We start from the raw sequence: 24,376 nt of genomic DNA, 5'->3' as shown, positions 1-24,376 counted from the left end.
GCTGTAAGACTCTATGTGGGAGGTGAATACATTTATGCTACGATTTTTTTTTTTTAATATATAAAATAAAATAGAGTTTGCTTTGTGAAAATGCAGGGCCACAAAGGAGCAGAAGGTGATCAACCTGCAGCCCGGCCTCCTAGTTTCACACCGATGGCAGAGGCGAAAGAGATGAGGGCTCTCAATGAAACGGTGATGCTATTTATAAGGCACTGTGAGATCGCAATGTCCTGCTGGTCCGGTAGGAGCCGGCTCAAAGGGGATTGTCTTCAGAGACTTTTACAAACTTGGCCCAGCTCTGGGCACATGGCTCACCCCCTAGGACCGCCTCCTCACCCCCTCGCTGGCTGCCCAGCCAGGACACTCCCCCGCGCCCTCCAGGGCTGCCTACCTGTCTGCAGCACAGCCGCGGGTCCCGTCCGGAGGGGGCAGGAGCGTTCGCGCGTGCAGCCAGGGGGCCGGAGCCAGGTCGTGGGCGTCGCCCCTCCCCTGGGCAGCGCCACACACCTGGGCGGCCAGCGGCGAATCCCGGGCAGCCGCCCTGCCGGCGGCGCTCTGCCCATCTTGCAGGGAAGTGGTCATTATCGCCGGCCGGGGGGCGCGGGCGTCATGGGAGACCCAGCGCGTGGGGAGAACGAGATCGTGCGGCGGGAGGCGAGGTGCGGGCTAGGCAGCCCGAGCGCTCTGCAGGTGCGGTGGCCTCGCAGCCTGCGCTCGGGGCCCCGGTAGCTGAGACGCGCGGCCGAGCAGTGTGCGAGGCGGCGGGGGAGGGGAGGGGGCGGACGAGGAGGGTGGGGAGAGGGGAGGAGCGGCCGGTGGGTGGGGGCCGCAGGCGGCGGGGCGAGGCGCGGAGGGGGCGGGGAGGGCGCTCGAGCCGCTGGCGTCGCTCCCGGGCCGTCCGCGCCGGACGCAAGGCAGGGACCGCCGCCTCCCCAGGTGGGCTTCGGGCCGCGAGGCTCAGCCCAGGGTCTGGGCGGCCCCGGCGGCGCTGGAGGCGGGAACCCAGCCGACGGGGTGCTCCTGCTGGGCTTGCCGGGAGGACCGCTGGCGGGACAGGGGTCTGCGCAGCCCTGACCCTCCCACCCTTGCATTCTTCCAGCTCAGCGATCTGAGATCACCTAAGGTGTTGCTGGGCCGCCATGACAGTCCCCACCGGGCCAGGAGGCCAGGGTACCAGGGGGCTGGTTTTGCCCCAGTCCTTCCCCCACGTGCTGTTTCTTACATCCACTGCGCAGCCAAAGACTGGGGGGCTGCAGGGGAGCGATGGGGAGCAAGGAGTCCAATCATTATAGAAACTACCAAGATGTTGAGAATTCCCAGTAAAACATGAGTAAACCTGAAGGTGTCTGAAATTACAAAGACTATTAGTTTTATTGTAATGAGAGAAGCTTACATTAATGAATTTCATGATGCCTTACGCTAACTATTCCATCCTCTCGACAGCTCCATAAATTAAATATTTACCTCATTTTACACAAAAGGAAACTGGGGCTCAAAACCATCGCCTGTAATCCCAGCACTTTGGGAGGCCAAGGCAGGCAGATCAGCTGAGGTCAGGAGTTCGAGACCAGGCTGGCCAACATGGCGAAACCCCATCTCTACTAAAACTACAAGAAATAGCCGGGCGGAGTGGCTGGTGCCTATAATCCCAGCTACTGTGGAGGCTGAGGCAGGAGAATCACTTGAAACTGGGAGGCGGAGGTCACAGTGAGCCGAGATCGTGCCATTGCACTCCAACCTGAACAACAGAGCGAGAGTCTCTCCAAACAGAGAAACAAAACAAAACAACAAAAACGAAGCACTAGTAGCTGGTGTAAGCAATATTCCAACCCAGAAGCTTCGTTGTCAAAAACCCAGACTGTTTGAAATGGTAATGGCAGTATTATGCTCAAGCTGTGACGTGCAGCAGCCCTACTCTGAAATGCTGGATGATCCTGTTTCTGCTGTTCCAATAAGTGTGCCCGTCCCTGGGCACTCTGAGGATTTCCAAATGTTTCACAGGGTCTTTGTTCTTTGACCAGGTTAGGTAATATCTGTCCCTGGCATCTGCTTCACCAGGTTTTCTTAATTTCAACAACCTCTGCCCAGGGAAAGGTAAATATTGCCTCCAGAAGAAAGCAGCAGCTCCGCTCCCCCATCTCAGTGTATCCTCTCCCACCGAGGCACCGACCACTAGACAACCCAGGGGTCACTAACTCCCAGCCTGCCAGGAGATCTGGGCACTCATGAAGACAGATCTTTGAGTCAGAGTTCAGAGAATCCAAAGTCTTCATTTTTCTAGTGTCAAAATTAAGGCCCAGAAGTGTACCCGGGTCACAGTGGGTGTGATCTCCGGGATCCTTTATACCAGGAGTCCCCAGCCCCTGGGCCCTGGACCACACCATACCAGTCCATGGACTGTGAGGAACCAGGCTGCAGAGCAGGAGGTGAGTAGCTGGTGAGCCAGCATCACCCTGAGATCCCTGCCTTCTGTCAGATCAGCTGGGCATTAGATTCTCATAGACGAAAGAACCCTATTGTGAACTGTGCCTGCCAGGGATCTAGGTTGCTCCTTGTGAGATGATCTGATGATGATGTGATGATCTGAGGTGGAACAGTTTCATCGCAAAACCACCACTCCCACTTCCCATTCGTGGAAAAATTGTCTTCCATGAAACTAGTCCCTGGTGCCAAAAAGGTTGAGGACACTGAAGTTTATACAACACTTTGGCCAAACCAGGACAAAATGACTCTTCTTCTCAGGAAAAAAGTAATAATACTAATGTTGGTAATTACTAACATTTTTTGACACATAAGCCAGACAAAGCCCTCACTCATATCCGGTTCTCTGAATTACAGATTCTATGCCTGGGTTTAAGTGAATTTAATTTAAAAGCATACAGATATACTGAGATTATCCCAGCAAAAACCAAATGAGGTATGTAGTTGCAAATAACTTGAACTAAAGAAACAAATAACTAAACTTTAGTCATTATCATCATTATCCCAATTTTGTCTAGAACTTTTGCAGGCAGCCATTTCTTCTTCTTCTTTTTTGTTTTTGTTTTTGTTTTTGAGACAGAGTCTTGCTCTGTCACTTAGGCTGGAGTGCAGTGGCATGATCTCCGCTCACTGCAACCTCCGTCTCCCAGATTTAAGTGATTCTCTTGCTTCAGCCTCCTGAGTAGCTGGGACTACAGGTGCACACCGCCTGGCTAATTTTTTGTATTTTTAGTAGAGACAGGGTTTCACCATTCTGGCCAGGCTGGTCTTGAACTCCTGACCTCGTGATCTGCCCTCCTCAGCCTCCCAAAGTGCTGGGATTACAGGCATGAGCCAATGTTGCCCAGCCATTTCTTCTAAGGATATTATAGTTTGAGCATTCTCACAGCACACAAATCAGTGTCTGAAGTTTATACCATCTCCACTCCCAACAACTCTCTCTCTCCCTCTCTCTCTCCCTTTCTGTATATCTTTCTTACACAAAAGGACACCACATGCGTGCACACACACACACACACGCACACACACACACACACGCACCAGGAAAGAGAGAGCACATTCTTGATTTTTTTTTTTTTCCACCTTGGAGAAAGGGATAGGTGGAAACTGCATATGTCTTTGGAATTGCTGGAAATGCTATTTCCCAGTAGTGTATCCTGCTCCACATCCTAGCATACTTGCCATAATTTCTTAACCTCAAAAAAGAATATTCCTTTGTTGGAAAGAGATCTCTATTGTGTCTACCCTTTCCAGGCATTCTCTTGTTTAGTGGAAACCCAGAGAGGGTCAATTTGCAGGCTTATGCTCACCCTCTGGCCCCCCCATGGGTAGAAATTGTAATCCCTGAGATTACCAGGGGCAAAAAGAAAGAGATCAGGCCTCTGATAATGAGAACCTAAATAATTTTGTCTTGTAGATTGGGAGTAAATAGTACCTTGAGAATTTGTACCAAGGGTTATTAGAATAGCTCACTCACATTTTTGAAGCAAATCAATAAAGGAACGAGGTGTTTTGGTTTTTTTTGTTGTTGTTGTTTCTGTTTTTTTCAAGTGGTTTACAAGAAATGATTCTAAATAAAGAACTATGCAGTATAAAAGGTACAGAATACTGTCAGACCTACTACAGCCTAAGATAATAGACGTGTTTTTCTGTAAAAGAGAAGTTTTGAAAGAGAAATTTTCATCCTCATAATGGACAGATTTCTGAAACGATAAAGCAGCTATGTGAGTATGAAAGCGTGATGTCAGTCCCCTGGGTGGCTGTCCTCCCTTTGGACTTGAGCCTGTAAAATTGCAGAGAAGCAGCTTGTCTCCTGGCCCCTGTCCTCTGTGGACATTTCCTACGCTTTGCACCTCCCTTTTCTGTTTTTCCTCAGGAATCTCAGTCTTTCTACATCTCCTGGAAAATGTGTCCTCATTGCATTCTTCTCTCCCTCTGCTCATCAATCAAATTTCTTAACCCTTTGTATGGTGAAAGATAAAACACATACAGAAAAGAAGTTCTTAAATGAAAATGTATAATGACTTATCACAAGGAAAACACCGATGTCAGGTCATGAAATGAACTCTTGTCAGCCCCCCAGAAACTCCTCTCTGACTCCTTCCTCCAATTCAGATTTCCTTCCTTCCTTCCTTTCCTCTCTCCCTTCTTTCTTTCTTTCCCTTTCTTTCTTTCTTCTTTCTTTTCTTTCTTTTTCTTTCTTTTGTTCTTTCTTTCTCTCTTTTTTCTTTTCTTTGATTTTTTAATTTAATTTTATTTTTTTTTTGGCAGTGTCTGTCACCCAGACTGGAGTGAAGTGGCAGGAAAACAGTTCACTGCAGCCTTGACCTCCCGGGTTCAAGCAATCCAGCCACCTCAACCTCCCAAGTAGCTGGAACCACAGGCACATGCCATCACATTCAGCTCTTCACTTTTAGTACAAAAGAGGTCTCACCATGTTGCCCAAGTTGGTCTCAAGCTCCTGGGCTCAAGCAATCCTCCCTCTCTGGCCTCCTGAAGTACTGAGATTACAGGCTTGAGCCACCACTCCCAGTCCAATTCAATTTTTCAGAGTAATCAAATCCTTCTCTTTTTTTTGTAGTTTAACAACTAATTATCTATCCCTAAACAAAATAGATTGTTTTCCAGGTTCACTCTTCATATAGATGGAGCCAAAAAGATGGCGCTTTTCTGTTTGACTTGGTTCCCTTAACATTGCATTTGTGATATTCTTCCATGCTGTTGCAAGTAGCTTTAGTTTTTCTGTTTTACTGTTGTATATAATACCACAATTTACTTATCCATTTTACTGCAGGAAGATATCTAGGCTGTTTCCAGCTTTGACTATTATTAACACTGCTACAATGTGCATTTTACACTTTCCTTGGTGCACATGGGCAGGCACTTCCAGGGGGTATATGTGGAGGAGTGGCATTGTGAGGTCATGGTATGGAGATGCATGTTCTGTTTTTGTAGATACTGCAGTTTCTCCCAAATTGTTTGTATTGATTTTCATTACTACCAGGAATGCATAAGCTTCCCCCGTTCTTCACATCCTTGACAATAAGTATATTAGAATTGTCACAGTAGGCATTCTGGTGAGTGCATAGCAGTATCAAACTGTGGAATTAGACTTTTCTTTATGACTAATTAGTTTGAGCACTTTTTTCTGTGATTAGTTGCCATTTGGACATCCTCTTTTTGAGAAGTGGAGTCTCCTTCTGTTGCCCAGGCTGGAGTGCAGTGACACAATCATGGCTCAGCTCACTGCAATCTCAATCTCCTGGGCTCAAGCAATCCTCCTTCCTTGAGCTCCCAAAGTGCCAGAATTACAGGCATGAGCACACGCCTGTAGTGTCCAGAGCCTGGCCTGGACATCCTCTTTTGATGGACCAATTCAAATCTCTTGCCCATTCTTATGATGAATTATCTTTTTCTTACTCACTTATGAGTTATTTTTAAGTTCTGGGGTTTTTTTTTATAGTTTGAAGGTATATAGGTTGTTTTTTATTAATATAAATAAGTAGTATCACAGCCTCATTCACAGAATTATTCTATCCTCACAACTTTGTAGGGGCTCCTTTGTCATAATTCAATTGCTGATCTATCCATAGGTCTATTTTGGGTTCTCCCTTCTATTCCACTGGTTTATTTACCAATATTTATGTCAATATCTCATTGCTGTAATCATTATGATTTATAACAAGTCTTAATGCTCAATAGAGCAAGGCTTTTCATTCTGTTCTTCAAGACTGTGATTCTTTAAGATAGTTAACAGCACGGATCTTGGTCTTAGTTCTGATCTCAAAAAGATAGGTATTAAATATAATATATCTTTATCACAGATATCCTTTAACAGATAAGAGAGAAGGGTTCCCTAATTTTCCTTGTTTGCTAATAATTTTTATTATGAATGGATATTGAACATTATTAAACCAACTTTTCTGCCTTTAGAGTTGATCATATGGTTTTTCTACATTATTCTATTAAAGTAATTATGTTGACTTTTTAATGGTAAATTAAGTGTACATTCATAGGCTAAACCCTGCTTATATATATACATATATTTATAACATTGCTAATATTTTGTTTACTGGTTTTTGCACCTATGTTCATAAATGAGATTGACCTGAATTTTTCTTTTTCATAATAGTCTTCTGAGATGTTGGTCTAGGGTAATGACTGCCTTGTTAGAAGTGGAGAGTTTTTACTCTTTTTCTTTCTTTGAACAGTTTATACAGATTATTTCTTATATAAATTGTGTTATTTCTTCCTTAATAGTTAATACAATTGACTTGTTAAGCCATCCGACCCTGGAGTTTTCTTTGTGGAAAAGTTGTTTAATAAATGACTTATTTCTTCCTTAGTTGTTAATAAAATTTGCTTGTTAAGTCATCAGACCCTGTAATTTTCTTTGTGGAAAAATGTTTAATAACTGACTTAATACCTTTAATAGTTATAGGACTATTCTAAATTCTTATTTTTTCTGCTGCCAATTTTGACAAGTAGTTTTTTCTAGGAATGTATCTCTTTTATCTAAATTTTAAAATATTTTGGCAGAAAATTATTCATATTTTTCTATTAGCTTTTGAATATCTGAAGGATTTACTATGCTTCCCTATGCCCATTCCTGACATTGGATATTAGTGCTTTCTCTCCTTTTCTCTTGACTATATTCATGAGAGTTTATGAAGTTTTTAAGCTTTTCAAGAAGAACTTATTTTTCATTTGTGCTTTATTTTGTTATTTTCTATACTTTCTTTTTGTTTTTTGGTTTTCGGTTTTTTGATTTTTTTTTTTTTTTTTTTTTTTTTTTTTTTTTTTTTTTTTTTTTTGAGACGGAGTCTCGCTCTGATGCCGAACCTGGAGTGCAGTGGCACCACCACCTCCCAGGTTCAGGCAATTTTTCTGCCTCAGCCTCCTGAGTAACTGGGATTACAGGATTCTGCCACTATGCCTAGCTAATTTTTTATACTTTTAATAGAGATGTAGTTTCACCATGTTGACCAGGCTGGTCTCAAACTCCTGACCTCAGGCGATCCATCCACCTCAGCCTCCCAAAGTTCTGGGATTACAGGCATGAGCCACTGCTCCTGACCTCTATTTTTATCTTTCTAATTTCCCTCCTTTTTTTGGTTTTATTTGTGGTTATTTTTTGTTGATTTTCTAAATATTTTACATAGATGCTTATAGCTTATTGCTGTATAGCTTTATTTTCTAATATTGACATTTAAAGATATACATTTCCCTCCAGATATGATTTTAACTGTATCCTTGAAGCTTTAGTATATTGATTTGTATTATTCAGTTCAAAATATTTTATACTTTCCATTGCAATATTCTTCTAGCTGTCGATTTTGATTCTTTAAAATATGTAATTTAACTATCTTGTTATCACAAACTATACTTTATGTGATTTCAGTCCTTTGAAATTTCTTAAAAATTGCTTTATGGCTCAGACTATGGTCAATTTTTAATAATATTCTATGTATGATATAAAAGAAGAAGTTTTCTGTAGTTGCTTCTCTTATGTATGTGTAGGTCAATTAAGACAAATGTGTTGACCATGCTGTTTAAATTCCTTATTCTTACTGATTTTTGTTTGTTCTGTTATTTCCTGAGAAATGTTATATTAAAATTTCATCAGTCAACCACTCTCTGTTGGCAATTACTCTCCATTTTACTCCAACCTACTCAGTCCTAGATTACCATTAATTTACTTCCTGTCTCTATAATTTGCTTATTCTGATATTTCTTATAAAAGGAATCATACAATATGAGTTTTTTATGAAGTGATTCACTTATAATTTCAGGACTACTAGAATGTTTTCCAATGTATCTGCACCATGCTACTTTCCCATGAGCAATCTATGAAGGGTCCAGTTTCTCCACATCCTAACATTTGTTATGATCTGTCTTTTTGATTATGGCCATTCCAGTGGGTGCCAAGTGGTGTCTCACTACGGTTTTGACATGCATTTTCCAGATGGCTAATGATGTTGAGTATATTTTCCAGTGCCTATTGGCCATTTGTATATTGTCTTTGGAGAAATGTCTATTCAGATCCTGCCTGCTTTTTAATGGAGTCATTTGTCTTTTTATTATTGACCTTAATTGTTCTTTACATATTCTAGGTACAAATGCCTTATCGGCTTTATGATTTGCAAAATTTTCTCTCATACAGGGAATTAAATTTTCACTTTCTTGCTGATATCTTTGAACCATAAATGCTTTTAATTATAATGAAGTACAGTTTATATTTACCTTTGGACACGTGATTTTGTGATCCCAAGGTGGCTTTTCCTATGCCAAGGTCACAAAGATTTACTCCTGTATTTGCTTCTTAGAGTTTTATGGTTTTAGTTCTTACATTTGCATTATAATAATTTTGAGTTAATATTTGCGTATGGTATGAAAAAGGAGTTCAGATTCCTTATTTTGCATGTATATATCCAGTTGTCCAAGCACCAGTTAGTAAAAACACTTATTTTCCCATTGAATATTCTTAGCACCCCTGTCAAAAATCAATTCACCATAAATATGACAGTTTATTTCTGAGCTCTCAAATCTAGTCCATCAATGTGTCTATCCTTCTGCCACACCACACTATTTTTATTATGCTAGCTTTTTAGTAAACTTTAAAGTTTTGAAATCAGGGGAACAGACATAGTGGTTCACAACTGTAATCCCAGCACTTGGTTAGACTAAGGCAGGCAGATGGCTTGAGCCCAGGAGTTTGAGACCAGCCTAGGCAACATTGTGAAACCTCATTTCTACAGAAAAACACAAAAGTTATCCAGGTGTAGTGATGTGTGCCTGTAGTCCCAGCTACTCAGAAAGCTGAGGCAGGAGGATCACTTGAGCCTGGGAGGCAAAGGTTGCAGTATGCCAAGATCATTGTGCCCTGGGCAACAGAGCCAGATCCTATTTAAACAAAAACAAAAACATAAAAAAAAAAAAAAAAAATTGAGATCAGGAACTGTGAGTCCTTCAACTTTGTTTATTTGTTTGTTTGTTTTTTAAGATTATTTAATCTAAGACTGGGCATGGTTGCTCACGTCTGTAATCCCAGAACTTTGGGAGGCAGAGGCGAGCATATCATGAGGTCAAGAAATGCAGACCATCCTGGCCAACATGATGAAACCCTGTGTATACCAAAAATACAAAAATAGCTGGGTGTGGTGGTGCACGCCTGTAGTCCCAGCTACTCAGGAGACTGGGGCAGGTGAATCACTTGAACTCGGGAGGTGGAAGTTGCAGTGAGCCGAGATCAGGCCAGTGCACTCCAGCCTGGTGACAAAGCGAGACTCCATCTCAAAAAAAAAAAAAAAAAAAAAAAAAAAGATTACTTAAGCTATTCTTAGTCCCTTGAATTTCTGCATGCATTTTCAGATCAGCTAATGCAGAGGAGCCAGCTGGGATTTTGATAGAGATTGTATTGAATCTGGGGTTCAAGTTTGGGAGTATTGCCCTCTTAACAATATTAAGTTTTCCAATCAATGAATGTAGAATATCTTTCCATTTATTTGTGTCTTCTGTAGTTTTGTTTCAAAATGTTTTATAACTTTAAGACTATAAATGTTGTACTTCTTTCTTAAATTTATTTCTAAGTATTTTGTTCTTTTTAATGTAATTATGAATGGATTGTTTTCTTATATTTCCAGAGTGTTTGTTCCTAATTTATGGAAACAAAATTGATTTGCACATTGACTGTGTCTTGCAACCTTGCTGAATTAGTTTATTAGTTCTGATGGGTTTTGTTTTTATTGTTTTGTCCTTTAGTAGATTTCTTCAGATTTTCTGTACATAAGACAATGTCATCTGCAAACAGAAGCAATTATAGTTCTTTCTTTTTTCTTTCCTTCCTCATTTCTTCCTTCCCTCCTTCTTTTCTTTCTTTTCCTAGAACCTCCAACACAATGTTGAATGGAAATGCCAAAAATATAAATTCTTGTATTTTTCCTGATCTTAGGGGAAAATAGTCCATCTTTCAGCATTATATTCTATGTTGGCTGTTGGTTTGTTATGAATATCCATTATCTAGTTGAAAAATGTTGTTTCTATTCCTAGTTTCTAGAGTGTTTTTATGAGGAGGCAATGGGTTTTGTCAAACTATTTTCTGCTCCTCTTCATATTTAAAAGATGTTTTTGTTGGCTATAGAACTATTGGTTGGTGTTCATGTCTTTCAACACTTTGAATATATCCTTTTATTGCTCTGGCTTAATTGTTTGTATTGAGATATCAAATGTCAGCCTAAAATGAATGAATGCTCCTGGGTAGAGGGAGGCTCTACATCAAACCATAACCTAGTCTATACTTTATTCCTTTAAAATGGGACTTCTTTGGCCCCCTAGCTTATTGCCAGTTATTCTACCAAAGCAATTTTTAATTGTGGACTGGGCTGAAGCATCTTCTGACTTATATAGTGACCATACATTTTTTTTCAGTGGCTTTTAGACGACAAAATTCACACCTGAGTAAAATAAAGCATAGGAGAATGGTAACTTCAGGTTAAGTTACTCTAAGATAGAAGGGTCGTACGGTGGCCAACTGATGAAGGCCCTATTTTATAGGACCACAATCTACTGGAGATCCTATTACCTTCTGTTAAGTGGTCCTCTCCCATGAAAGACCATTTAAGTAATCTTTGTGTCTAACTGAAAATAAAACTTCTAGGAACACTAATTGAGTTGACAGGCAAACCTATCTATACTTCTTATGAATTTATTCATTTATCTTCTGGCTGAGTTTTTGTTTCATTTGTTTTTGTTTTTGTTTTTACAGAGTCTCGTTCTGTCACCAGGCTACAGTGCAGTGGTACAATCTTGGAATCTTGCCTCACTGCAACCTTCAACTCCCTGGTTCGAGCAATTCTCCTTCTTCAGCATCCCAACCAGCTAGGATTACAGGCATGCACCACCACGTACAGCTGAATTTTGTATTTTTAGTAGATACAGAGTTTCACCATGTTGCCCAGGATGGTCTTGATCCCCTAACCTCATGATTTGCCCATCTTGGCCTCCCAAAGTGCTGGGATTACAGGCGTGAGCCACTGCACCAGCTTATTCATTTATCCTCTAACACAACTTTCAGATGCTCAAACTGCTTCACGCAAAACTTTTAGCATGCTTATGAATTTCCATAATACCCCAATTAAATCTCCTAATTCTTAGTACCAAAATTTTTTCAGCATTTGTAATATTCCTGCTTGTGATTGCTTTGTGGGAAGAGGAAATTTGGGGCTCCAAAACTGTCTGTGACTTTTATAAGCTAAAGTCAATACAATTTCATTTATTTTAAAGCGGTAAAGAAAACCACAGCTGTACTCCAGGGAGTGTGCTTTATTCTCCAGCCCTTGAAGCACAACTTTTGGTGAGTGTCTCTTGGCACACCTATGCATGCCCGCCTTTATTAGATCTAAACTGTGCATACTCTTAGACCTATGAGCTCCAGATGGCTCACAGTGATCCTGCCATCAGCTTTAATATGGAAGTATAAAGTATAGCTATTTTATATCTCAACTTTTATTACTCTCAGTAGCTGGATATAGTTCTCATCTCATTGACTTTAAAAAAAAATAAACAAATTAGTTATCTCTTATTTAAAACAGCAGTGCTAGTAAATCCAAGGATTGTCCTTGAATGACTGTCTTAAAGGAGCAGCAGGATTCTATTTTAAAAAGATAAAAAGAAGTGGGATTGTGGCAAGGTAGAATAGAAATGAAAATTCCCTTAAAGAACATGCTATAGGAATCGAAAATCTTTGATCACAGTTTTTAAACTAGCAATGTACCATAGTGTTATACCCAAGAAAATAGGATCGTATACCTGAAGAAATGCTAATTTATCCCTTCCCTACAGATTCTCTTATGGCTTCATGTTGTCAGGAACTTGGATTTCCCGAGGAATTAGAATATACCAGCAAAGATCAAGTGCTTATATAAGAAAGCTCAGTATCACAGTTTTGTACCCCATTTATAGCAAGTACACAGATCCCTAAATCCTGCATTCTGTGGGTGAATAATACCCTTGGTTTTAGTTTCTTTTCTTGTTCTCAGTATTGACCTTGACTTCCTTCTATGTATTTTATTGTGTCTATTATTTTTATTGTTATCTTACTGTATTTGTGCAAGCCATCTCAAATCCTTTTTGGAACAAACCTAGTGATGAACAGATAGACATATAAAAATAACAGTTAGCAACTTACAATGATTACTATATACTCTACAGTTTTGTGAGGGGATAAATGGCCTGCAGAGTGAGTGTGGACAAAGCCAGAGAAACACTACTTTGGTAAGATTATTTTGACTCTATATTTTCTGTTTTACTCATGCCTAACCAATATGTCTTAGAGATTTCTCTTTTATTGGACACTTGACTATCAAAGGGATAGGATGATGATAGAGATAAAATTTCAACCTCCCTTCTGATGCCAACCTGGTACTATTTAAGTCTCATGCCATCTAAGGCCTGCATTTCACATGTCCCTCTTCCAGCCCCAAATATCTCTCTCATATGGGGGCTTGCCCAATGTACAAATGATGCCTAGATAATGTGTATCATCTTTAAGGATTAAATGGATCATTCATTTATTTCTTATGCATTAATTCAGAGTCTACTGTTTATAGGGTATGGTGTTCTATTAGAAATCCTTGTCTCAGCTTTTAAGAAATGTAAATAATATATTAAGAAACATGTAACAATCCACAACTTAAAAATCAGTGTGGAAATAATGACACTTCTTTTGGCTTGATACGGAAATCTTGTCTTTGATTTGCTACATTGCGTAATGGCCAATACTCAGTCGAGTTCATTCTCACTTACTCCATGATTTCTCTTGCCACATGTTGATTCCTAGGTCATGCTTAAAATTTAGTTTAGAGTTCTATCTCTTCCTCTCTGCAAACACTCCCAGCCTCACCATGAGGTAACACCTTGTGCAGAGATCTCTAGCAAACATTTCCATCCTTACCTTCAAATTTTATAGGAACATTTGAGAACCTCTTCTGCAATTTCTTCAGAAAATAAAGGAAAATAGGTGAAGGGGATCACTCCAGGGCTTCTCTTGGTCTGGATAGTCTAGATGTCACATATCTACAATCATGAAAGAAAGTCTACCCTCCTGCTTTGGAGATTATCTATCTAGCTATCATAGCCCAATTCTATTCAATATTTGAATCTGTTTTCCTTCTAGTTCTGATTTTATATGGCTATGTGGTTAGACCAATGTTGGGGGACCAGTTTGTCTGACCATTGAATCTTCAAAATAAATAAGAAATTGTTAGGCCAGGCACAGTAGATCACGCTTGTAATCCTACCACTTTTGGGGGCTAAGGCAGGCAGACTGTTTGAGCCCAGGATTTCGAGATCAGTCTGGACAATATGGTGAAACCACGTCTCTACAAAAAATACAAAAATTACCTAGGTATGGTGATGTGCACCTGTAGTCTCAGCTGCTTAGAAGACTGGGAAGTAGGAGGATTGCTTGAGCCTGGGAGGTCAAGGCTGCAGTGATCCATGATTGTACCATTGAACTCCAGCCTGGGAGACAGAGCAAGACCCTGTCTCAGAGAAAAAAAAAAGAAAGAAATGGTTATTCTGCTTTCAAATATTAGTCTCAATGATTTCATGTCTAAGAGTCAAATCCATTAGTCCAATAAATTCTAGGTCAAGGCCAGGCGTGGTAGCTCATGCCTATAATCCCAGCATTTTGGAGACCAAAGCAGGTAGATAACTTGAGGTCAGGAGTTTGAGACCAGCCTGGCTAACACTGTGAAGCCCCATCTCTACTAAAAATACAAAAATTATCCAGATGTGGTAGTACACGCCTGTAGTCCCAGCTACTCAGGAGACTGAGGCAGGAGAATCGCTTGAACCCAGGAGGCAGAGATTGCAGTGAGCCAAGATTGCACCACTGCACTCCAGCCTGGGTGACAGAGACTCAGTCTCAAAAAGTATTTTAAAAATCTAGGTCAAGTTACTGAGTCTGCAAAGTAGAGGACCAGGCCTGGGTGCAGGTGAATTTATATTCTAAGGCTATTAGCTTGAGGCAGGCAGGGACTGTATTTATTATTCTTTATTTTAAAGTGTCTGATCCATAGTAGACATTTGACATATCTGAATGAATGAAAATTCTCCTTTCTCAGGCTTCTTAGAAGTCACCCTGCTGACTCTCCTGGTGACATCAATCATATCATACAGAGTTTCCTTTGAACTTCTTGGTAAGTTGTATTATACCCATTTTATAGATGGAAAACCAAGATTTAAAGTAGTAAAATATATTTTCTATCATCAAAAATTTAATAGAATGACTTTGAAACCTGGTTGTATAAAATTTCAAAGCCCATGCCCTTTCCATTACTCCATGGTGCTTATCAGAATAGAGATTATAGCTAGCTAGAGCTTGAACCTGGGAATTGAAGCTTCTTAGAAAAGGCATAATTTGAACTGGGTTTTTAAGGTTGTGTAGTACTTCTACCTAGAGACAGGATACACAATATCAGAAAAATATGAAGGAGCAAGAGATTGCGTGCTATATTAGGAAAATATTAAGTAATAAAATTCAACTTGAGTATATAAGCTACAAGTTATCGAATGATGGGGGATGAACCCAGAAAAGTTTGACAGATCTTTAAATTCTTGAATGCCAGGTGAAGCAATTTGAACATTCTTCTATGGGTATTCAGAAGCAAACAAAGGTTTTTAAAGAACATATGAGACATGATTAAAGCCATGCTTTACAGTGATGATCAAGTTGACATGTTCCACAATTGGAAGTAAAGAGACAATTTAAGAAGCCATTGAAAATAGTGCAAGTGATGATAGTAAGGGTAGGACAGTGGGAAAGGAGAGGGACAATTCAAAGAAGCTGTGAACTTCAAGACAAGGTAGGTAGGGAATGGAACATTTACAGAAATTAAGGACTTAAATTTAGGGTGTAGGTCAATCATGCTTTTGGTTTTGTATACATTACATTTGCATTGCTTGTAGAATATTCAAATGTAGATGCACAGCAGGAAGTTGGAATGCCTGCCTGTTGTTTGAAAAATCTCCTCTAAAGTCATCTGTTGAGGATTATTCTGCAGAGGGACAGTAACTGAAATCACAGAGCAAATGAGATTGTCAGAGGCAAGGTCATTCAAAGTAAAGACTTGAACAAACCTCAGACAGGAACATTCACAGAGAAGAATGAGGAAGAAGAAGCCTCAAAGCAGACAGAGAAGGTGTGGTTGGAGAGGTAGGTAGCTATTACTTCCATCAAGGGGTTATTTCTGCTGGTTTCAAGACTGAGGACTACAGTTTTAGTTTAATGATAGAAGATGGTGAAAATAGCTAGGAGGAACTAAGTTGGTAAATATGGATTAGGCTAAGGTAAATTTGATGAGCTGAATCGAATTTTTTTTTTTTTTTGTGACCGTTGACTTTCAAAACTTTAACAAAGTTTTTATATCTTTGTAAAATGTTACTTCAGACCTGGTTTATTTCCCCAGCCATCCCCCTGCCTCCTTTTTGAATAAAAGTAGGTTGGCAAAGTCTAGGCAATACTGATGAACGATGGATTTCTAGTAAATCTTACTAGAAAATATTTAGGAATACTATTCTAAGTTAAATTTCAGACTTGCTTCAAGTGTGAATTGAACTACCAGCAACTGAAGTTATAGTACGCTTTGAATTGAAAATAAAGTCAACTGTATAACTTTATCTCAACTATTAAGGTGCTCTTTTATTTTTCCAATATTTTGTCTTTGAACTACTTAATAATAAAGAGAGGTAGAATTGCTTTTTAATCACAGAAATTATTATTTTCTTTTTTACAATTTCAATCTTTATTTTATTTTATTTATTTATTTATTTTGAGATGGAGCCTTGTTCTGTTTCCCAGGCTAGAGTACAGCAGCGTGACCTCTGCTCACTGCAACCTCTGCCTTCCAGGTTCAAGTGATTCCTGTGCCTCAGCCTCCCAAGTAGCTGGGATTACAGGTGCACACCACCACACCCAGCTAATTTTTGTATTTTTAGTAGAGAAGGGGTTTCACTATGTTGGCCAGGCTGGTCTCGAAGTCCTGATCTCAAGTGATCCACCCACCTCTGCCTCTCAGTGTGCTGGAATGACAGGCAGTAGCCACTGTGCCAGGCTCAACCTTTATTTTAGAATCGGGGGTACACGTGCAGGTACATTGCAGGAACACGTACGTGTGTACATTGTATAATGCTGAGGTTTGGGGTACAATTGATCTTGTCACCCAGCTACTGAGCATAAATACAACAGTTAGTTTTTCAACCATTGCTCTCCTCCCTCCCTCCCCAGTTGTAGTTACCAGTGTCTATTGTTGCTATATTTATGTCCGTGAGTACTACTAATGTTTAGCTCCCACTTACAAATGAGAATATCCCATATTTGTTCTCCTTTCCTTCCTGAGTTACTTCACTTAGAATAATGGCCTCCAGCTGCATCCATGTTGCTGCAAGGGCCATGGTTTTGTTCTTTCAGATCAAGTGTAGAAAAAAAAAATTTAACTAACTTTTATTATTAACTTCAATTGATATGAGAAACCCTGAAAATAATCTGCATGAATCTGTAGTATATTTGGAAGATGTCTGTGCTTTCCATGTTTATTTCTTGTTGTCCTTAAAGCACATTGGTTGGCAAAAATATGAAAAGCTATCCATGTCATAGTAAATATTATGTTAGGAGAAGACAACCAGAATAAAAAGTTTAAAAAGATGGGAAACACTTAATAGCAATTTAACAGAGTGGTCTCTAAAATAAAAGAATTTGTTACAGTGCAAGATGAAACTATCAAGCCTCCAATTTATAATTATTTCCTGCCTAAAAAATAGAAAAGAAATTAAGCTTTACTAATCACTAACATAGATATTTACATTGGTACCTTCACACCCTCTGTATATTAGCAAAGTTCAGATCATACCAAGTGTCTATGTTATACCCAGGGCATATTACGAGGGTCCAAGCTCTTTGAGAATTACTCCAATACTCTTGGATTCACTTTCACTGTTTTGCTATGGATTGTGATTTCCCTGTCCCATTAAGTTACCTTAAAACTTACTATTTTCAATATTATAACCTTCAAATACTTTGTAATGAGGCAGACAATGACCACGAAATGGTTGTGTTCTACTGGTTATCCTTCTCAAACAACTTGAAGCAGTTGTTGAAATAAAAAATTGAGTTTACATTGCAAATTAGTTAAGTGCTCCAAATTTGCTAAACTTTGCTGCAATTACAGGTATGTCTCCGTAGAATGCTACCAGGTAGATTCTTTTTAAAGACAGTTTAAATTCCTTCCATTAAGATAAAATTTGTGTTTTATCAATGAGTGATTCATCAACTGTCTTTTTAAAAGAAACAAAAGTAGAAAGTATTTTGAAAACGAATCTTTAGAAACATTTATATTTTTATGTGATTTTGCTTCATGTTAGCAGTAGATGTAAATATGTCACTTATAAATATCCTTATAATTGCTTCTTAATTAAAAATACACAAACAAAAGAGAAAAATCTTAAACCAAGCATACTAACTGGGTGCCTGTTAGTCCCAATATCTCAGGAGGCTGAGAAGGGTGGATCGCTTAGGCCCAGGAGTTTGGGTCCAGTCTGGGAAACAAAGCAAGACTTTCTCACTAAAAATAAAACTCAAAACAAACAAACAAAAGCAACTGGGTAACGGCTGGGCGTGGTGGCTTACACCTGTAATCCCAGCACTTTGGGAGGTTGAAGTGGGCAGATCACAAGGTCAAGAGATGGAGACTATCCTGGCCAACATGGTGAAAACCCATCTCCACTAAAAATACAAAAATTAGCTGGGTATGTTGGTATGCGCCTGTAGTCCCAGGTACTCGGGAGTCTGAGGCAGGAGAATCGCTCGAACCCAGGCGGTGCAGGTTGCGGTGAGCTGAGATTGTGCCACTACACTCCAACCTGGTGACAGAGCAAGACTCTGTCAAAAAAAAAAAAAAAAAAACAAAAAACAAACCCTTGGTAGCATTTTATACATGTTTATAAATTTTCTAAATAAAGAATTTCCGTGGGTCATTAACTCATTGCTAAAAATGTAACAATTCAACTTCTGATTTGGTGTCAAAAACAAATATCTAATAAGACATCAAGTTTATGAATCTCAACAAAACATTTGCATAATTGTTAGACAGGATTGAAAAATTAGTATCATGATTTTTTTAAGTGCTGCCTTTCATGTACTCTTTTCCATTAATAATACAGATTTTTGTGAAGTATAATTTTAAGCTCTGATAGCCTTTAGAACCAAGTTTAAGAAGCTTAACTAAATTTTTAGGTCACAAAATATTACAGTAAGACTTTCACCCAATTTCAGCATATGGAATTATATAGCTTTCACTGAAAAATTAATAACTTTATTAAGAGCAAGTATTTTATATATCAATAACTGGAAAATAAATATTTAAACATATTATTTTTCCCTTTTAATCTAGTCTTTAAAATATTCTGCTTGTATATCTATAAGTATTGTTAAAAGAAAAACTTCAGCCAAATAAAATTTAAAAGAGTTTGATTGAGCAATGAACAATTTGTGAATTGGGCAGCCCCCAGAATCACAGCAGATTCAGAGGGGCTCTAGGGGTGCCTTATGGTCAGAACAGATTTTTAGAAAAAAGTAAAGTGACATACAGGAATTGAAAGTGAGATACAGAAACAGCTGAATTAGTTACAGGTTGGCATTCTGCCTTATTTGAACATAGTTTGAACAGTCAGTAGGGTATGAGTGGTTGAAGTATGGCTGCTGGTATTGATCAAGACTCATCTATTGTTAGAGGCACAGACTTCTAAGTTAGGTTTCAATCTTGTCTACCTAGTAAGTTAGGTTGTAGTTTGTCCAAAAGGACTCAAGTACAGAGTCCTTCTCTGGCCATATTTAGTTTGCTTTAACATTGTGTATGTAGTATACCCCATATAATATAATGGTACAGTAGTCTATTATTCAAATAGTTAAGAGTCCATTAATTTAATAAAGTAAAACATACTGGACACTGTGGTTCATGCCTGTAATCCCAGCACTTTGGGAGGCTGACGAGGGTGGATCACAAAGTCAGGAGATCGAGAGCATCCTAGCCAACATGGTAAAATCCTGTCTCTACTAAAAATACAAAAATTAGCTGGAGAGGGGTGGTGGTGGTGTATGCCTGTAATCCAAGCTACTCGAGGCTAAAGTAGGAGAATCGCTTGAACCAGGGAGCTGGAGGTTGCAGTGAGCTGAGATGGCACTCTTGCACTCCAGCCTGGCGACAGAGCAAGACTCTGTCTCAAAAAACAAACAAACACACACACACACACACAAACCAAGAAAAATAAGACGTATTTCTTTCAGAATAATAATTCTGTTGAAGAGTACACCATATGTTAATGTTTCTTAATATATAAGCAGTAACAAGGTTGCATCACGATTTCCCTGGACCCTAGGCCCTTTTGCCAGCTTAAGCCCCCTCCTCCATAAAAATATTTAAATTGTATTTTATGAATGCATTGATATAAAGGTGAGTATCTTATTTCATTAAAAGTTAATTTCTTTATTATTAAAAAATTAAAACACTGTATGTACCCCTATTGTGGGCCCAAAGTACCATGTCCACTGAGCCACATGAATATGTTGGCCCTGGCACCGAAACAAGAGATGACATGGAGCTTCTAAAGTGCACTCCATTTTACCCATCCTCGCATTTAGGTTTGCTTCATAACTAGTATTCTATTTGCTGCTAAAATAGCCACACAGGAGAACCAGGTGTACTTTGAGAAATGGCTGAGTCACAGAATATTTGTTTTCTCCAAATAATCCCTCAAAGACATGAAACCTTCCTGTTTGAAAGATGGTGGTTTCCTCAAAACAGCAGCCAGGACAAGAAAAAAGAGAAAACAGGCACCTGAAGCCACCAGCTAGGAACAGGTGGACAATGGAGGCAGACTGTGTACAGGTCCTGGCAGAATCAATAAAAGAGGAAGTCAGGGCTCCAATCTTTAATAGAAGTAAAACCCAAGCCCCTTGGCACAGCCTACAATCCGGCCCCCTGCCATTCTATCCTGTCTCATCTGCCCCCTCGTTTCTCCTTCATCATGCTGGCCTTCCTCCTGTTTCCACCAACACAAACACTAAGTTCACTCCAGCCTAAAGGTCTTTGCAGGAAGACTGTTTCTCCACATTGGGGAAAAACTATCTCCTTTGTGTCACTTAGGTCTTTGCTTACATGTTACCTCCCTAGAGAGCTTTTCCTCAAAAACCTTTCCCTCACCACTCTGGTACATCACCCTATTTTATTTTCTTCAGAGAAATCACTGCTGCCTGAAGCCATCATGAGCATTTATTCATCTGCATATTGCCTACCTCCCCAAACTGAATGTATGCTCCGTGGTTGTAGAGAGCAAGTCGATCTGGTATACTTGGAGCTCTTTGGTGTCTAGAACAGCGCCTGGCATTCAAGAAAGGCTTATCCAGTGAGTAACTATGCTCAAGTGAACATCTCCTTCCCAATCCATTTCTCCTCTACTTCCACTCAAGCAGTTCAGTTCATGGCCCTGACTTGAACATATGATCTTTCCTTTTTAGGACATCAAATCTAATTCAGCACCTATTGGAACATATTTGGAAATAACATTTTTAACAGGTTACAACACATTGCTGTACAATCAGGCAGCTGAAGAAAACCTACCTACATATCTTAAATCTTTTTACTTATTGGTACCAATGCACTTCACATGAGTGTGCATCACATTATTAACAAACTGAAACGTCATTGTTACATAAAACCTCTTTGTGCTACATCCAGAACTTTGTTACATAAAACCTCTTTGTGCTACATCCAGAACTTCAGTGACAGTTGGGGTGAAATGACATAATGCATACATTGTATCCAGTGATCATGCATCTTTTTCACAAAAGTGGAGGCAATAGCAGAGAATATAGAACTTGATATTTAAAATATGAACAGTAGTAACATTCACAGGGCCTCTTTCTACAACCACACAGAGCTGTTTCCAAGCAGGAAAGTTTCTGAAGTCCCTTACTGCATACTTTAGTCCTCTATGGAGCAGTTGTCGTGTAAGCCTATTCTTAAATGGTCACTAATTGGTAAAAACAACAACAACAAAAAAAAAAAAAAAAAAAAAAAAAAAAAAAAAAAAAAAAAAAAAAAAAAAAAACAACCAAACGAACAAAAACTGCGGAAGATGATTTTTAAGTCCCCACTGCCTCCAGAGACTGATTCTTACAACAGCTGCTAGACCTTTTGCTAAAACCACTTCAATTTTCCACTCTCCCTGCTCACACTTCATTACCCGTCCTTCTCCACATAGGCTCACAACCAGCCAACCAAGAGGAATTTACTTACTGCTGGTGTTGTGTTCAGTACTGTGCCAGAACTTTGGGGATAAGAAGATAAAGTGTGAAAAATATATCATTTCTGTTCTTGGAGAGTTATAGTCTAGAAAAGAGACAAAATTACTAGGCATAAAAAAATATTGAACCCTGAAGGACAAAGTACAACTACAGGAAGCAGACACAGAGCTCATTCTTCAAATAAGAGAGCAGGGCATTTCAGGCAAATGGGTAAAGACATAAAGAAAGAATGAATATGGCTTGTTTGTGGACTTTGAGAAGACTTGGTTAAAAAAAGGTCTATTTTGGGAAAAAGTGGGAAATGAGGTTGGTTAGCAAATCAGAACATATCATCAAGACATGGAATGCTAGGCAAAAGTATTTAGATTTGTTTGAGCAGAAGAGTTGGTATTATATTTACTCTGATCTTTCTTCCTATGTCCCATTTTGTAAAGAAAATAAGACTTCTTTTTGTTGAATAACACCTTCCTGGAAGTCTTCCATTTGCAGTAAAGACAGTCAAAACCCTTTGAAGGTATGTTAAAAATAGTGACTGAAACCTCAAGCTGAAATTTTTAGCATTGATATGTTTTTTCAATGTCCTTATGTTATTTTTATACTTAAATAATTTGGTTTGGAGAAATGAGAGAAATGATCTTTAATGAGATGTGACTTTTTTATGACAATGAATGGGTTTTTTATTTCAGCTCATCTTAGGACATAGTTGCTTTTTCAACTATCATAGAAGCTTTTGGTTTGTCTCAGGATCTAGAACAGACATCCCCAAACTTTTTACACAAGGGGCCAGTTCACTGTCCCTCAGACCATTGGAGGGCCACCACATACTGTGCCCCTCTCACTGACCACCAATGAAAGAGGTGCCCCTTCCTGAAGTGGGGCGGGTGGCTGGATAAATGGCCTCAGGGGGCCAAATGCGGCCCTCGGGCCGTAGTTTGGGGACGCCTGATCTAGAATAAGAATATTGTATGCAGCTGGGTAATACACAGCCTAACTTTCAATACTTTTTTAAAATGATGATTATTTCTAAATTATTTTAAAAAGAAAGAAGAAAACTGACATTTGCAGAGCATGTATTAAGCACAGGTATATTAATTAGGATAGAATAAGATAAATTGTTATAAAAACTTTACTCTCAAATCCTGGTGGCTTAACAAAACAAGGATTTGTTTGTACTATGTGGAAATGACCCTTTGGCAGAGGTCTGATTCCACATGGTTCCTGGGAGATCCAAGATGACACAAAGACCATCATCTGCAGCTCCACCATCTAGAACACACGGTCTCCTTGGTTCCTGCAAGGGGAAGAATCACATGGGGGCCCTTCTATGCTTTCACACCTTGGCCAGGTCTGGTCACAAGGCTCCCCTTAACTGCAAGCAGGATTCTGGGAGATGTATTCTTCCATTTCCACCTGGGAGATGTCTTCCATGTATACAGGACACGGGGGAAGTCCAGATTTGGGTGGGCAGAAGTAAGGTCTAGCATGTCTAGACATTGAGACAATGTGCTTTCTATTATTATTATTATTTTTTTTAATCACAACAAAGCTTTAAGGAGTAATGTTATCCTCACTTTGCAGATGAGAAAACCAAAGCAGAGGTAAGGCAGAGCGAGGTTTGGGTTTGAATTTAATTCTAGTATATACTAGCTGCAGGACAAATCCACTTTCATTTCACCCCGTGATCACTTTCCAAGCCTCTTGTTGGTGTTAGGGACTCCTCCTCTGTCTTCCTATAGCAATCCGTGCCTCTTCCTCACCATCGCAGTTACTATATTAGAACTGATTTTATAACACTAACTTCCTTGAGGAAAAGGGATTTTCTTTTTTATAGTTTTACTTCTTGTGCGTAGTCCCGTAACTGGCATGTGGTAAGTCTTTAATATTTATTGAGGTAATAAACTCAAATACTTATCTTTCTGGTCATTTCTTGGAGTAAGAGATCAGAAGATGGTGGAGATGTTGAGAATGACACAAAGTACCTTGCCATATTCCAAACAGACATAGCCACAAACATGTACTTTTTAAAATTCTTGAGTTTTAAAAATCCATAATAAGATTACTAATATGATATGGTGGAAAACGATGTATAAAACTCACAGTTCTGTTTACTTACTATGGCATTAGTTTCACCAGAGTGCCATAACAAAGTACCACCAATTGAGTGCTTAGTAAAACAACAGAATGTTTTGTCTCAGGGTTCTGGGGGCTAGACTTTTGAATCAAGTTGTGGCAAGGTTGGTTCCTTTGAGGAATTTGAAGTAGAATCTGTTTCATGCCTCACCTCTGGCTTCTGATGATGCTGAGAATCCTTGGCTTATAAATGCTTCTGTTCAATCTCTGCTTCAGTCTTCACATGGCATTCTCCCTACGTATTTTTCTCTTTCCTTTTTCTTATAATGGCACCAGTCATATTGTATCAAGGCCCACCCTAATGACCTCATTGTAACTTGATTACATCTGCAAGACCTTATTTCAAAATAAGGTCACATTCACAGGTATTGGGGTAAATTAAGTCTTTGACATATCTTTTTAGGG

General features: G+C 39.3%; 2 protein-coding genes across 2 annotated transcripts in view; one reads left to right on the top strand and one right to left on the bottom strand.

The window, feature by feature from the left end:
* GRB14 (growth factor receptor bound protein 14) overlaps positions 1-761 on the bottom strand; it is a 134,761-nt gene extending 134,000 nt beyond the window's left edge. Inside the window, exon 1 of the mRNA XM_003921924.4 lies at positions 392-761. Within this exon, the coding sequence (XP_003921973.1) occupies positions 392-582 (191 nt within the window). The 5' untranslated portion in view covers positions 583-761. The remainder of the gene's footprint in view (positions 1-391) is intronic.
* LOC104649896 (uncharacterized) lies at positions 91-21,663 on the top strand. The gene is made up of 6 exons (XM_074400176.1): positions 91-690; positions 11,246-11,322; positions 11,764-11,833; positions 12,691-12,753; positions 14,607-14,681; positions 20,774-21,663. Exons 1-5 carry the CDS (start codon positions 91-93, stop codon positions 14,613-14,615), a joined length of 819 nt encoding a protein of 272 aa, XP_074256277.1. The 3' UTR covers positions 14,616-14,681; positions 20,774-21,663.
* Positions 21,664-24,376: the final 2,713 nt, after the last annotated feature.

This window comes from Saimiri boliviensis, chromosome 5 (genome assembly GCF_048565385.1).
Source record: "Saimiri boliviensis isolate mSaiBol1 chromosome 5, mSaiBol1.pri, whole genome shotgun sequence".
Lineage (NCBI taxonomy): Eukaryota > Metazoa > Chordata > Mammalia > Primates > Cebidae > Saimiri > Saimiri boliviensis.
The sequence above is the reverse complement of the archived record's forward strand: the minus strand, read 5'-3'. Positions and strand labels throughout refer to the sequence as shown.